The 17,011-nt window shown below is 41.2% G+C and overlaps 1 protein-coding gene across 1 annotated transcript; it reads left to right on the forward strand.

The window, feature by feature from the left end:
• LOC135501809 (deoxycytidylate deaminase-like) lies at positions 1 to 12,265 on the forward strand. Its single transcript, XM_064794134.1, has 6 exons — positions 1 to 276; positions 712 to 913; positions 5,611 to 5,701; positions 8,328 to 8,418; positions 9,624 to 9,840; positions 10,181 to 12,265. Exons 2-6 carry the CDS (start codon positions 804 to 806, stop codon positions 10,272 to 10,274), a joined length of 603 nt encoding a protein of 200 aa, XP_064650204.1. The 5' UTR covers positions 1 to 276; positions 712 to 803; the 3' UTR covers positions 10,275 to 12,265.
• The last annotated feature ends 4,746 nt before the right edge of the window (positions 12,266 to 17,011 follow it).

Below are 17,011 nucleotides of genomic sequence, written 5' to 3' on the forward strand. Positions count from 1 at the left end.
AGAGAGCGTAAGGCTGTAACCATAGTAACGAAACAACTGCTCGGGTTGAGCAACCGAATCAATCACTATACTACCACGTGATCGAGGATCGGATTAGTCACAACGCGGTTTACATACTCCAGGCTTCCATTACAGCTGACCATGCTGACTGGCTTCATCACTGCAATACGTGTGGTCACTTACTGCCAGCATCACTAGTGATATCGAGACCTCTGCCTTAAACCGTGTTTCCGGCGAGTATTATCTTTGAACACAGGTCTTCTTCCCGTGTGTATGGTATGTATTGGGTTTTTCTATCTCTATATTGCACGCGCCTGGCTTTATAACATCTAATCGATTTTTGTATTTGCTGTGCTTTCCTATCAGCCAATATGCAGTGTTATATTAATGCATGTATCTGTTTGTTAAGCATAGCAGCTGCAAGCCAACACAAGATATAGACATAATATGCATGGCATCCGTTGCGGCTCATGGCTGGTGTATAGGGCATATACATTTAAAAAAGTTGGAGTCGGCAATCGAAGCGATTTTCTTGCCATACTGGGCCCGGTTGTTCAAAACTAATTTTGTCAATAATGCTGACGTTAACCTAGCGTCAGTGACAAACTTAATTTGGACAACCGTGCCCTGATCCGGAAATCAACAGTGCTCGAAAAAATATGATATTATCTTTACACTCATTTTAACATATTGGATATGAATTTGTTTCAGTTGAGCTTTAATAGTGTCCCCGCATCGATTTCTGCGGACGTGACTACGACCGAAGTTCAAGGGCCAAAATTGCTTTTGGAAAGTGGTTTGTAATGAGCCAGTTATCAAGGTCACTTGTATCCCAAGAAGTCTCCAGTCAGCGTGAGTTCGTAACTGTTGTATCAGGATATAAAGCTGAACTCAACATGGCTGAGGATGACAGGTGAGTCAACCTTTTTAGCTACATGTATATCGTATACTGTCGTTAATTCGTTTAAGGACCATTGGCATTATCAAGGGCAATATTACCCAGCTGTCGGCTGCCCAGTCACCTCCTATTCTACACAAAGTAGTAAGTTTCCATCAACAAATTGCACAAAAAAGGAAAAATTCAAAATCAACGGTTTTTTAGAACAAACATATTGCAATGCCAATGGTCCTTTAAAGCCTATAGTACCGGACTACTTCGGGAAATCGTGTGAAATTTCATCTCAACAAGCTGCAATCTCCCGGGCGCTGGGCCAAATGCCCATTTTGCATTCACCCACTGAATTTGTCACATACAGTCTACGATCCAGACCTGGAATATGTAATTGATATCAGTTCCCGCGTTATCTGATGGCCTCGGTTTGGTTTATGCTGAGTGGCATATCTGCTGCAAGCAGGCCAGACTCTAATTAGGACACGCTCAATATAGCCATAAACTATTTCCGTGATGGAGAGGCATCCGTGATTGACTCGATAGCAATCCAAAAGAAACAACCCCAATCATGTTGTCTGTTGGACAACTAACTAGCTACCAGCTCATGCTGACCACATGGGCTCCATCCACCCATGGGTGAAAGATTAACAATTTCATAAATATTATAAACCTATGGGGCTATGCTAACTAATCTAAGTGGACATTTGGGATATATTATCAATTAGGTATATGTACTAGTTACTTCAAACTCTACAATGAACTAACTTAACTAATTGTGAAAATGCCCTAGCCATAGCAACCACTACACCAACGCCTAACTGATACATGCATACTAGTGCAGGGTATACAGAATGTGCATCAAGGAAGTAGGTCATGTTCTTGATTTTTAACTCTGATTTGCAAAATGAGCACCAAGAAAGTACTGATTTTACATCATGTGTGGTATATTTCAGTTTAAGATGACTATATTTTGATACGTTAGGACATTATGTACCCATGGATATCATACATCAACTGTCTTGAACTCTAAGCCTCACAGAACATGGCACCCAACATGTGTCTCTCAGCATGTTTGACCCCATCTATCAAGCCACTGTTCATTTGAAGATTTCTCAGAACTATTTTAATTTCAAGCCATCAGACCGCTTGCATCTGAAAGAAGGCATCATTATGTGCCAAAATGTGCATAGATACTGAGCTAATTGGCTGAGACTACGCTAAGACGACAGCTTTTTTCTGTTGATTGGCATTTTAGAACATTTCCCCTCCTGACTATAACCAATAATATAGCAGAGACCAGTTGAGTTATGAAATCAACATTTTGCATACCATTAGTCAAGATATCAAGAGAGAGGCCTAGTGGATATTTCACCCTCAATGCCCTTTAAGCCTCCCAGAACACGCCCAAAAAGGGCAGCCACACCCTTCATGATTATTTAGGATTATTAATCTGTCTACTGGAGCTAAATAGGATAATATACATGTATTTGAGGATAAATATCATAAACAGTCAGTGAGTAACCTATTATTCCAATATCAGCAAGATTGAAACAGATGTGGGTAACTGTATGGTCACAGGGGACACTTTTAGTGGCACATAATCATTTGGCTACTCTCTATCAGACAGGTAGTACATTACAGTACCAATGCACTATCATGCATTGGTACCAAAACGAGGCTGAGTTTTAGCAACGAGGCTGAGTTTTAGCAGATAAAGATATAATATGGCCTAGATTGCAGACTGATAGTCCCTCTGCCACAGTTTGATCGTCCACACACTGATCCAGTGTGTATAGTACGCTGCTTGTAATATGGATTGAAAAGCCCTCTTGTTATGTTTTGATAAAAAACATTTTAAGGAAGTCGTGATAGTTTCTTTTTTCATAACACCGCAGAGTGTTTTTGTGTCAAACAGATGCATGATAAAGCTGTAGATTTTAACAATGATTGGCGCAGTCACGGGCGGAAAACAAGACGTTTCGCGAGCCCTGTCCATCATTTAATAAAAATAGAACGCGCGATGATATTGCGCGCATGCGTTTCCAACCTTAGATACGTCGCATTATGACCATTGTTGGCCGGCGATTGTTCCAGTTGTTCAGAGGTGACTGGCGCGCCAACTGTGGCAGAGACAGTAGGTCGAGTGAGACTTGGCAACGATGATCACCATTGACGACGCTTGGAGAACTAGTGACTTAAGTGCCCGTCGATTTAGGTCCATATCGATCGATAGTGGTCAGCTAATTCAGTAACATTAATTGGGTGGTTGTCCCTGATGTAAAGGTCAAGACTGCATTTACTGGTTGCCCCTGCCTAGGCTGGACCATGTTCACTGGACTATGTAGTTTGTCACAACCTACACTTCAAAGACAAAGGAATTGATGTAAAGGTCCATACTGGTACTTGTTGTCCCTAGGTTGTGACCATGCATCGACTGAGTTACTTTGTCCACCCTGCACTTTAAAGTATTTGATGTAAATGTCCAGACTGCCTTCACTGCTTGCCTCAAGGTGGTGACCATGCATCGACTGAACTTGTTCTTCACATCCTACACTTCAAAGGAATTGATACAAAGGTTCAGACTGCATTTACTGGCTGTTCCTAGGTTGTGACTGGACGTCAACGGATTTGGTGTAACGGTCGAGACTGCAGTTACTGGTTGTGACCATGCATCTAGTGGGTTGTGACAGTCCAAGGATCACCATCGCAACTTTAATAGAACCTCTCTATTGAGGACACCCTTCGGACAGACAAAAGTGCATATTATATAAGGAAGGTTATGGCCCCCAGGTACATACCTTTGGGCGTTAAAAACACCCTTATTATTGACCAACCTCCCCCCGCCACCACCCCATGGTCCTATTTTTACAATGTTTAACCCCTTTTTAACGCCCACCCTACTGCATGCTGGGCGAGCGAGCATTGCGAGTTGTATTGTCATGATAGTCGTCTGAAGGCAGACGGTACATAGGAATGAACGATTCACTTTTCCTGCATCAAGATTCACGCGTGACGATTCATCCGTCCTTTTTCCTGGGGTGTTGCATATAGGCCAGGTTCACGTTCAACTCGTCCATTAGAGTTTCCCGCGACGAATACTGACTCCTCCGAGAACAAAATGTTGGCAGCGTTGCTCTTAATGGACAACGAACGAAAGCGGAAGCGGAGGTAACCGGGGACGGTGTGATGTGCGAATCATTTATTGGTACGAAGCACACTGGAAGAGTTCAATCGATCACGTCGATATCTGATTGATTGATTTTTCAAGTCATGCAGAACGTCGAATAGAAAGTCGAGGAATTGGTCCTCTGAAAGAGAATCTACCTTTGGCATTAGCGATTTAAGGAACTTCACCTAGTCTTAGATATTCCCTATTTTCCTCAATACGCTGTTTCATAACTCTCATCAGTACAGTTTGGCAATCATCATATGAAGGGTTACTCTTCCTTTTCTTTGATTTTACCTTTCTGTGTTCTTTGCAAAAGCTTCCAGTTTCCTGCAGTGACGGTTCTGTTGGCTTGTTACTGTAATCTTCACCCTAATCGAAGCGGTCAATGTCAGCCTCATCAAATGCCTAGGAGAAGATGAACTCTTCGTCGCCATGGGATGCTTCATGTGCATTGTCCGAATCTTGACAAACTGTCGTGCAGTTCACATCACAAAGAATGACATTCGTGAGCTCACGCGAAAATGACGTAATGCCAGCGACAAGTAGAAAATGAAGGCCTATGCAACATATTCATTAAAAATGCTTTGTTGGTTGTTCAGGTCACGAATGACCCGTGAAAAGTGAAGCCTGAACAGTGAACGTCTCTTTAAAGACGTTACATAGGAATGAACTATTCACTTTTCACTCGACACGCGTGACCCATTCACTCTTCACGCATCACCATTCACGCGTCACGATTCATGATCCGTCCTTTTTGCTTGGATGTTACATTGGGTTCACGTTCAACTCGTTCATTTGAGTTTCCCACGACGACTATGGACTCCACGAGGACAGAATGTTGGCGACATTGCTCATGGACACTATAAAAAGTTCTGATCATTGGAGTGCTGTTGTTCAAGTGATTGTTGACTGAAATACCACAACCAGTCGTCGCAAACCAGACCGCCATTCAGAATACACATAACGATACACCGTATTTTTGTTATCTCGTTTCCTTTGTTTTCCCCGATACGAATAAATGATGAGAACCTCAGCTGAATTCCAAGGATTCGGAATACATTTGATTAACTGGTATGTTGCATGTACGTCTATCACATTTTTAAAGAGTCGTGACAACACAAGGGATGCCACTTGGTGACTTATCACTTTTCTGATCTTTACCAGCACCGCCTAATGCATTGTTTAATATACACGTAGATTCTAAGATACCTAGATTTGGAACGAACCGCACTTTACATTGCAACTGCACTCTGCGCAAATGAAGCCTCGTTTTAAATGCGGCGGTTATGACTAGGCAACCATAACCGCTTGGGTTGTGCGAAATGTGAAAGCTGTCAAAAGCATTTTTTAAACCACAGTTTGGTTTTTTAATTTGAGATATTTTAGAATAGACATTGGTACCTCAATATCGGTATCAATTGCTCGGTTTTGGTCTACATTGTAGCTCATCCCGAACGGTTTTGGTGAGACAAGCGACACCTCCAGTTCGGTCAATTCCGTAAACAAAGTTAGTTCACTGTATATATCGATAAACATTTACAAATTTCAGCATCCATCCGCCAGAGACGGCGACCGAGGATGATCAATTCTATTTGTCCATTGCGGCAATAGTAGCCAGTAAGTCGAAGCTGACGGAAAAAGTAAGTTCATGCAGATGTACAGTCCTACCTGAAAGTAAATAATGTATCCACAGTTTTTTTTTAATATCACAGAGATAGAATAAGATAATTGAATGCGGTTTTCTTGTTGGTCATGCATCTGTTGTATTTGGACCAAGCTAATCCTGTCTCTTTATTATGTAACAGCCAATTTAAAAAATGTCCAAAAGTAACTTTTTTATTTTATTTTGATTTCGTTCTTTTTCACAATGTTTGGGTGAACTATGATGCAACAAAGGTTTTTGCTTTCATTATTAGAAAATTCCTGCTAAATTCTTTCATTCTGAAGATAAGTTATAGCTCGCTACAGGTGATTATTTTTTACAGCTGGTGACCTTTGTAAACACCCCTCATAGTTAGCAATGCAGTCAGTCAGGGTCTTTATGGCCAACTCAGCTCATACATGAAGAATTGGAGGTCTTTATCAAAGGTTATGGAAGAGATTTTTGAAAAAATAATAGAAAATTCTCAGCAAAAATGTGCATTTGTCATGACTATCGAACACACTCTATGGAATTGCAAGTGCCAAACAATGATGGTCATAAAGCACAGTTCATGGGCTCATTTGAATTTTTGAAAAGGCACATGAAATAAAAAAGTGATTTTGGGACCTTTTTTTTAAAATGTTTGTTACATAATGAGGGGATGGAATTAGGTGCATCCAAGTACAACACATATACGACCAACTAAATATACCATACTCTGCTGTGAAAACCACAATCAAATATCTTATTTTATCTCTGTGATATTAAAAAAAAACGGTTACTTTCTGGTAGGACTGTACATATAGACCTCAGTTCATAATGTATTATATTCCCACCGATCAACCGCCTCCCACCTCCCCCTCTCCGAAAAGATTAACGCGTTTTGACCTGACTTGACTAATTATATCCCTATTGATTTTGCGTACGACGTCATCAGTTTGTGTAGTTTGGACGACTAAGTGGTACCGCATAAGTATATGGTAAACACAAAAACAATATTCCATGCGGGAAGCAGTGCGTATGATAATGAACAATTTATCTTGCATTTGCAACTACTTTGAGACCTCTATCATCTTTCCAACATACTCTCATGGTTTGAGAAATATTGTAGATTATGTGATGATGCTTTCGTTTGTGAAGTTTGTCTTTTTTGGAGATATTAGAATCGTCTTCATTACCATGTGCATGTACCTCTTCAGCTGTTAACAAAATACAAACGGATGAATTATCGATACTGAAGCTCATTTTATGTCCGAGTTACGTCTCACTGACACGTATGCATCATACGTATATTCCATACGGATACGCGATACGTTTCGACAGTGCTGAAACTCACTATTGACAATATTCTACATAAATGCTATCGTAATGGACATGCTGACTAACCGGCGGTGTACGTCAACCCTAAAGTCTCCTCCGTTCACATGTCGACTAAACTAACCGGCGGAGTACGCCAATCCTAAAGTCTCCTCCTTTCACATGTCGACTAAACTAACCGGCGGTGTACGTCAATCCTAAAGTCTCCTTCTTTCACATGTCGACTAAACTAACCGGCGGTGTACGCCAATCCTAAAGTCTCCTCCTTTCACATGTCGACTAAACTAACCGGCGGTGTACGCCAATCCTAAAGTCTCCTCCTTTCACATGTCGACTAAACTAACCGGCGGTGTACGTCAATCCTAAAGTCTCCTCCTTTCACATGTCGACTAAACTAACCGGCGGTGTACGTCAACCCTAAAGTTTCCTCCTTTCACATGTCGACTAAACTAACCGGCGGTGTACGCCAATCCTAAAGTCTCCTCCTTTCACATGTCGACTAAACTAACCGGCGGTGTACGCCAATCCTAAAGTCTCCTTCTTTCACATGTCGACTAAACTAACCGGCGGAGTACGCCAATCCTAAAGTCTCCTCCTTTCACATGTCGACTAAACTAACCGGCGGTGTACGTCAATCCTAAAGTCTCCTCCTTTCACATGTCGACTAAACTAACCGGCGGTGTACGTCAACCCTAAAGTTTCCTCCTTTCACATGTCGACTAAACTAACCGGCGGTGTACGCCAATCCTAAAGTTTCCTCCTTTCACATGTCGACTAAACTAACCGGCGGTGTACGTCAATCCTAAAGTCTCCTCCTTTCACATGTCGACCGAACTAACCGGCGGTGTACGTCAACCCTAAAGTTTCCTCCTTTCACATGTTGACTAAACTAACCGGCGGTGTACGCAAATCCTAAAGTCTCCTCCGTTCACATGTCGACTAAACTAACCGGCGGTGTACGTCAATCCTAAAGTCTCCTCCTTTCACATGTCGACTAAACTAACCGGCGGTGTACGCCAATCATAAAGTCTCCTCCTTTCACATGTCGACTAAACTAACCGGCGGTGTACGCCAATCATAAAGTCTCCTTCTTTCACATGTCGACTAAACTAACCGGCGGAGTACGCAAATCCTAAAGTCTCCTTCATTCACATGTCGACTAGACTAACCGGCGATGTTCGTCAATCATATGTAGATAGACGCACAACGCCGGTATATTAGATCGGCACGGGCATGGTAAGGGAAGCTCAGTTATGAATTTCGTGTCGAAAAAAGTGATTAATTCATGTATGATAATTTTATTACAGGTTGGCGCGGTCTTGGTAAACGATAAAAGGAAAATCGTTGGCTACGGTTATAACGGATCGCCACTTAACCATCCCACTCCTGGACCCATTGGTAAATATACCTATAGCAAACACGCACTGCGATGAAATTTTACAGATCTGACAAGCTGCGAGGCATGAACTCAGCGCCTCTTAAAAGTGTCAAGATTGATATCTAGAGATGATTAAAGTCATTGATAATACACTCATCATGCTCACGCAACATGCTCACGTACGATTGCTGTTATCCCGATAAGTATCAGGTGCGTACTTTGCATACTAAACAAACGTTCTCGCAAAAATGGTTACTCCTAAACCAGATAATGTTAACATCAGTAAACAGATACTTTTGTCAGCTGTCAACTGATAGGAAGTTTGAGCTATGAATTCAATAATAGTTTGCTGCACTGAATCGCCCAGGTTTTTCCAACCTCGTAGCCAGTAGTTGAACTAAAATGACTAAATCTTATTAATGGATACTCCCTATTCTCCTATCTTCCACAAAAGCACGGTTGTACGTTAAACCCGGCTAAAAAAACATCTTAGGGTTGCATATTTGGTCTGGCAAAAAACCTGTGTAGGCCTACGGCGCTCGAAAAAAAAAATCAAATTTGTAGTTAAAATTGACAATTTCCGATTGCGCAAATATGCACTAAATATAGCTTTCAGTATCGCAGTTACCATCAATTCCGAGTTTCAGCCAATTCGTGTGCATAGTAACTGCACTAAGGCATTGTTTATAACTGCATTTCTGTTGTGTTGCAGGACCACCAGTAATTACGAACGGGTTTTTCAAAAGCTCAAAAACAACCTTTGTAATTTATAAGAGTGTAATTGTAATCGGGGGGAATTGTCCAGGGGGAGTTGTCCTCGGGGGGGGGGGATTGTCCAGGGGGAGTTGTCCTCGGGGGGAATTGTCCAGGGGGAGTTGTCTGGGGGGAATAGTCCGGGGGGCAATTGTCCGGGGGAATTGTCCTGCTCCCAATTGTAAGGGTATAAACGGTATCGAATTCAAAGTAACAAGGGGTATTGTACTGGTATGCGAATTGGTCTACATTATGGTCAGATTTGAGTAAAACAAGCAAAGCATAAACGGAAAGAATGAGATATCTGTTGCAGAAAAAGACTTTCACACCAACATCTTATTACACATGTACATCTTTGATGCGACATGTGAAAGTAAAAATCTTACTGAATAATAAAATACACCATTGAAATTGTCTATTACTGACTTTCTTGCACGTGTATTAATTAGTTTCAAATTTTTCTATTTTGAAGTGGTGGACGCGCACACGAATGCAATTATTTTCGCGACTGCGCCTCTTGAAGGTACTACTATGTACACAACACACTTTCCGAACGCAGCGGCTGCTGCGCATGTAGCACAAGCTGAGATCAAACAAATTAGATGTCTCCATCATCAACACGGACCGTCCAATCAGTTGCCTTCTCCAGATATCGGCAAAATACTTAGCAGTAGTCGAGTATATTTTGCGTAAGATGCTTTTTCCTTCTTCTGATCTGCAGTAGATCTGAATAGATTCTTAAAGACCAGAGTGACAAACCTTTTTGTCAGTGAGCAAATCATTTATCAGGGCGCCTTTTTCAAATGAGCAAATATCAAATTCTAGCATTCAGATGCCCAGAAAACGCATGTGGCACTTCAATTTTATTTTGCCGCACTGATCGCTGAGTTGGGCTTACAATAGTGTTCCGATACCAGTTTTGGCAAGACTTGATAAATATTAGTTTTTATTGGTTCTTGGAATTGGTCAATCGATAATTTAATATGCAGTTTTGGAGATATTTAATTTGAGAATTTGTATTTTTTCCAGTATCGTTCGTCTACAGAATCAACATGTTACCATTAATTTTGCGGACTTCGGGCGTGTCGAGCCGGATGAAGTGATGGCACAACCACAAGAATAGGATATCAATAAGGCTACGACAAAACAAAGGAATTAATGGAATAAATAAACGAGACTATTAAAAACCGCATATAAACAGAAGTGGTGCGTAAACGTAGGCAAGAATTGATAAGACTAGGCTTTATTAATTCTTGATGTAGGTAAATTACTTAACGATACAGTTTTCATTTAGGATGGTGATATAGGCCTATGATAGTACTCCATTTCACGAAAAACATGGCACTCTTGAGTTTTGGTTGTTTCGCACACAGAAAATGAAATATTTGATTAAAATGGTATAGTTTTATCTGAGGATTAGATAGTGAGGCATATTCTCTACGTTTTTCTCATAATCACAAAATACAGTACTCAAATCGACACAAACAGAAAATTCATAAAACCAAATCGTCATTTATAAAACCAAGTATAATCGTCTGGTTGGCCCACTTTTAATCAAATATTTGATTTTCTGTGCGAAAAAACAAAAACTCGGAGCGCCATGTTTTTCGTGAAATGGAGTACTATTACAGTAGGGTCATGAACCATTCAAACATTCTTATCAAACTCTCAGGAAACCTCGCGCTCAGAGGCAGCGGTTCTTCAGTTTCAAATAGTATTACCTTTTTATCTCAAGCTCTCAATATACCCAGGGACACACTTCATCTCAATCCTTGTGCCATTCATAATGTATACATGCCTGACGATGACCTTCGTCGGCGGGCGCGTGCCATACGTGAGTTCGCCGAGTACAGGGATGCTAACCCAGCAGAAAGAGAACAAGTCAATAATATACTTCACTTCTTGTGTTTATTATAATATCATTATTTCTCACCTGATTTCTCCTGTGTGCGGTATAGGTTTTTATGTTGTGTGTTTTGTTGTTTTTTGTTTGCACCATTCTTTGCTTATGTTCACACCAATTATAATTGTCCTGTGTATTTATCTGTGACATGTCACGAATAAAGTATCTATCTATCTATCTATTATAGGCCTCTATCATCATCCTAGGTGAAATATGTGTTATAGTACAGCGGTGCGCATGCTCAGCCCTGTATAGTGACGTCACATTTATGACAGCCAATGTGAATTCAGTTATGCTTACATGTCGAATTTGCTATGGGGTGCTAAAACTTGTATCGACGTGTATAAATAGCTCTTCATCCATCACTCGATCAATCGATATGAATTCCCTTTGTTTTAAAGTTTAATATGAGTTGCATTTCATTGAAAAATATCCTGATTTTCCAATATTAGCCTAATGTAAAGGCAGTCATTTTGTTACCTACACTATAACAAAAATAAACCACCATGAAGCTGTGTTTTCTGATATTCACTGATAAGTGAAACGTATAATTGCTTTGTCAGGATAAAATCCATTGCTTTATCTGGTATAATTTTTGCTTATTTTCAACTTTATTCAATGATAATGGCGTGATGTTTTTCATCATCTTGACCCTTAATGTATTGACATTGCTGAGCTTTCAGACAAGGCGCGTCAATGGGGCGGAGGCTACGGGGACAATGCTGCTGGAAGTTCAGTATGTTTTTCATTGGCCACCCAAATTCTTAAACATTAAAACAGTAAAACAACTAGTAGTTTCTATTGCGCGAACTGTGAGTTTAGTACAAAATAGTAGTGAGACTAACCATTGATTAATGAAAAATATCCATTAAATTGTTAAGAATAACTAAATGTCGATAATTAGAGCCACTATTTTCACAGTCGCTGCTATAGGAACTATCAGAGTAGTAAGTAAAAAATTACTATGAAATAGTAATTATCATTAATCAATTTCAAGAGTGATGGATGGACATGTATGGACATGTACTCTACTTGTGTTTGGAACACAGTTTTTCTATACGCGTTGTTGTATTATGAATGTTTTTAGGTAAAATATTTAAGGACCCCGTAACTCGGTTTAAATTTGGTCAGCCACGAGACTGAGGACCACGCACATTGCGTGAGGAGACAACCAATTATGTAATTTCGGGAATCGAGAAATAAACTGTTGAAAGGGATGTACTCTTAGTTATCATTTGGATCACAATGTTTAACACAACAGCGTGTGTATTTCTTGCAGCAGCCGATGTGCATTACTTCAACTGCATCATGTCTAAATTTCTTCCCACCGCCAAGGCAATACATGCAAAGATTTATGGCATAATTAACATGCCAATTGAAACTACAGACCCATTGCTCAACATTATAACGCAGAAACCAATAAGGCTTGCTAAGATTGTACCTTTCCCTCATAATTGGCAAGTCCATAGATGATTCGTGAAACCTCAGCGGCAAGGAACAGAAAATGTATGCCAAGCTGACCAAGATCAGCATCCGTATCATATACTAATTCTCAGCGATGATAACAGTGATAATTCAAACCGGTGAGTGTTAGGCTGCCATTGAGCATACGTAGAGCAACACGGCAGCCTACATGGAAAGGCCAGTGATGAACCCTTTGTGAAGACAGTGTTCGCCGATGTTTGCGCATATCATGTTGCTCTATGATTTAACCTGAAGTAGATGCACATCCATAGCAAAATGTTAGGTATGGAAATCCATCCTCTTCCAGACTGTTGACGGCACAAATCTATTGTTCAACGTCGTCTTGTGGTGGGCGTAATTGGGCATGTGCAAAGCCGTTTATAAGGGTTGCTATGGCGTTGCTATGGGTGTTGCGAGGGATTATAAGGGCACAATGGTAATAAATCGGTCATACTGTTGAAAACAAAAAAATGTGGGAGAAAGTTTGAGAGAATTACCGCACGAGCTAGGATGCAATCTGCAGTGCAAGAATCGTAACCGGAGAAAGCCCCTTCACAACATTGCTGACTTGTTTCGCCATTACGTTGGAATTCCCCCACTTTTGGCTTTCGACATCGGTCACACTCCTTGCGCACTGATAGTAGTGTGATGACTGCTTGAATTGGCCGCCTTTCCAATCTGAATGTGGTGAAATACCTCATCCACGAAACTACAAGAATTTTCGGGTTTTTTTTAAAAACAAATTAAAAAAAGGTTGTCATACTGAATTTTAAGTCTTTCCCCGAAAAAATTCTCGTTAAATGACCATTGGTGTTAGGCCTATTAAGGGCAATATTACCCAGCTGTCGGCTGCCTAGTCACCTCCTATTCTACATAAGTAGTTTCCATCAACAAATTGCACAAAAAATGAAAGATTCAAATCTGACTGAATTATCACGCTTTTCAGATGTTGACTCCGATTTGACCCGAGTTAGCTCTCTGGAATGCGTCAATCCTTTCCATGTGGACCGATGCACCAGAAAAGCGCTTTCTGGAACAATGGATCTACCCTGTGACGACTTGGTGGATTATTATGATGTCACGCTGATGGCGCTTGATTACCCCGCTATTGCAACGATGATGGAAATGACGTCGCGTCGTATTAGCGGGGTGACGTGAACTTGGATACCGGCATGCACTCACGTGGCAGGAAAGGTCTTTTGCCCCAGGACTTGTGCGTATTAGTCCAAATTTAAAATAGATAGTAGAAAAACGCGTTATTCGTTATTTTTAATAACGAATAACGCGTATTTTAACGAATAACGCATTTGTCTACTATCTACTTTTTCAATTTGGACTACTCCGAAAGGAATGAGTCCAATTTCTTATCTCAGCTAGCCGCTTGCGAACATCCGAGAAGCACGGATTTAGAGAGGAAAGCGGAGGGGTGCCCCCTCCTCTAACCCGAAAAAAAAATATTTTGCCATGTGTGGTTTTCACGGCAAAAATTGCCGAAAATAGCGGCCTAAATTGTGGAAAACTGCAAGACCCCCTTTCTATCTTCTAGTATTTGTTGCTCTCCATATCTGCCAGCGTATTGCCTCGGTGCCCTGGTGGAAACAGCTCTTTCGACGAATGGGCAAAAATTGATATGAACACTTCATCAGTCCACAATTGAAAATTTGTTGAAGTATTAATTTTGTTGAAATGCCTGAAATGTTGTGACAGTTCAAGTAGGTACTGCATTTTTTGGTATTTTGCCAACGACCTACTAACTTTATTTCAATTTACCCGCGGGACAGACAAAAATCACGACACGAGTAAAAAAACGGTACAGGTTAACCAGCAAACCACTGCGCTCCACGCTCTTGGAGACGGATATCTTCGCAAAAATCACGGGTATACCTGCATGTACGTAGAGGGCTTTTGGACTGGAGAAAATCAACGAGTGCGATCTGGTGACGAGGATCAGACACCCGGGCTGTATTCTTATTAGATCAGCAATAGAAAGAAATCAGTGACCTTCAGGGGTGTTCGACTCCCCTCAATCAGGAATGGCTTTAAATCGTGTTAATGAGAAGCAAAGGTGGGAGGTGTTTTGCTACTCCGTAAAGTTCATCTCGCAGTTGACAATGATTAAAACTTTGATTCACTAAATTGTCTCTGGAGCTTAAACTAGGATTCAATGTATCTTGGTCTAATCATTCTTCCAGAGAGATTTAGGGCGTTGGGTTTCTATATTAGATGATTGATTGGCCGTCATGCATACATACATGTAGTTCAGAGATTACATGTATCTTTCAAAACCGTTTCTTCCGTGAATGTTTGGTTAAGGGGATTTTTTTTCCTTTCAAATTATGCTATGTTAGTAGTAACATGAACTTACTTATTAAATCGAGATTTGATATCAAACCTTTGTTATGAGCACGAAACGTATCAACTTGCTTCAAGCAACGCAATACAATATTTGATTAAGCACTAAATATATTTCTCGTACCGCGTGTTGAATAGTTTTGAGGTACTGTGAGATGGGTATGACGACTTCACAACGTAATCCTGCCTAGCTAGCTGTGGCCTATTAAATCCCTTTAACAATCCTTGCTGTAGGGTTACTCAACATGACGACTGCGACACCAGTATCTCAGGTTTGTGCTAGTTTTAACCAAGATTACGGCAACCACGTCATGATGATGCAACGCTTCGTCTACCCAGCCTTGATAACCGTCGGGGTGGTCGGAAACACCCTCTGCTTCCTTGTGATGCGCGCACCATCGAATCGCAGCAGCGTGATGTGTCTCTATTTGAAAGTTCTGGCAGTATCCGACACGTGTTCACTAGTTATATTTCTACTACCGATGTGGGTAATTAACGTATGGCCAAATCTCCTACAATATCGCCTAATTGGAGAGGTAAGATGTCAAGCATTTTTCTTCATTCCGAACATATTTTACAACACGTCCATTTGGCAAATTCTAATCATTGCGATAGATAGATTTATCGTTGTAAAATTCCCCCTGAAGGCGGCGCGGTGGTGCACGATGAGAAAAGCTCGAATTCTATTGGCTGTAAATTTCATTTCGCACGTGTTGATTTATCTGCCGAGTGCCTTCCGGTCGGCGCAACAAGATGGCGCCGGGCTTTTCTCGTTGTGCGTACTCAGCGATTACTTCGCCTGGTATGACCCAGCGTTTGACCCAATAAACGCAACATTTGACGTTTTCCCTCCACTTGGGTTGCTATTTCTTCTGAATATTACAATAATTATGAGTCTTAAAAAACATAGTTCAGAATTAAAGGACAAGGCACTCGGAGATTCCAAAACGCGTCAAAGGCAGGAAAGGTCAATGACAGTCATGTTGGTTGTCATAGCAACTTCTCTTTTAGTCTTGCTTTTACCTTTAACAGTCGACTTCATACTCTGGCGATGTTGCCTGGAGCATGTGACGATCTCCCAACCAAATCTTCGAGGTTTTACTTTCGAAATAGGATTCGAACTAGGAATTACAAACAACGCCGTAAATTTCTTCTTGTACTCTGCAAGTAGCTCAAAATTTAGGACCGATTTAAAACGTTTATTAACGCGTGTCGAAGGTTAAAATAATTCAGAATTGTCGAAGGCTAAAACAACGCGTGTCGAAGGCCAGGGCCATAGGTCAAATTCTGCATTGTTCTGAATCACCTTTGAAATGATCATAAGCCATTGGAAGGCCACTAGCAACTCTCTGGAACCCATTTTAACACCATTGGGGAATATTGGCATGTCACCAAGGCAACTTGAAGGCACTATGGCCGAATTTGCATTTTGGCTTGAAATCGCCTTATGGGAAGTTTGGTGAAAAGCTCACCGGGGTGTATTTGCCTACAATTCTCAAATGGCCACTGGAACCAAGCCATTTCAAATTAACCAATGATGTGACACACCATTGTGTTTGTAATCACCTCTAGTTTCTGAATCTGTCGTCACGTCTAAATGGGCATTATTGAACACCATAAACCCATTAAGGTGGCACTACACAGTGGGACGGGGTCCGTTTTACCCCCCCCCCCCCCCCCCCCCCCCCCCCCCCCCCCAGAGAAATGTAGTTCTCAAGAGGCAGGCCGTTTCCATGTTCATGAACGGGTCGAACCTGCTCCAAATACTATTTACTTTGACGGCCTGGTCTTAGTTTCCGTGTGCAGAGGGATCTTTGCCGATTTTATGAGCCAAGATGTGTGCCATTTGAAGCGGGTCTCAATCTCCAGTTTGGTCTCAATATGTACCATACCTTCCATCTGCCACGCGAGGTTGGGCGAAGTTGTGGGAGTGTCAGTTATGTTCTTCCAAATTCTAGGCCATATAGCGAGAAAATAGCCGAGATGACCCCATGTTTTCACATCACGTAATGGAACTAGATGCATTTGGCTTATGAATTAAGTGCAACGAAAATGCTGTAGATTTCTTCTCTGGAATCATACGAACCCAGAAATGTATAGATTATGGTGCTTGTGATGCATGATAAGGCCTCAACAGGAGC

The sequence above is a fragment of the Lineus longissimus genome, chromosome 17 (genome assembly GCF_910592395.1).
Source record: "Lineus longissimus chromosome 17, tnLinLong1.2, whole genome shotgun sequence".
Classification (NCBI taxonomy): domain Eukaryota; kingdom Metazoa; phylum Nemertea; class Pilidiophora; order Heteronemertea; family Lineidae; genus Lineus; species Lineus longissimus.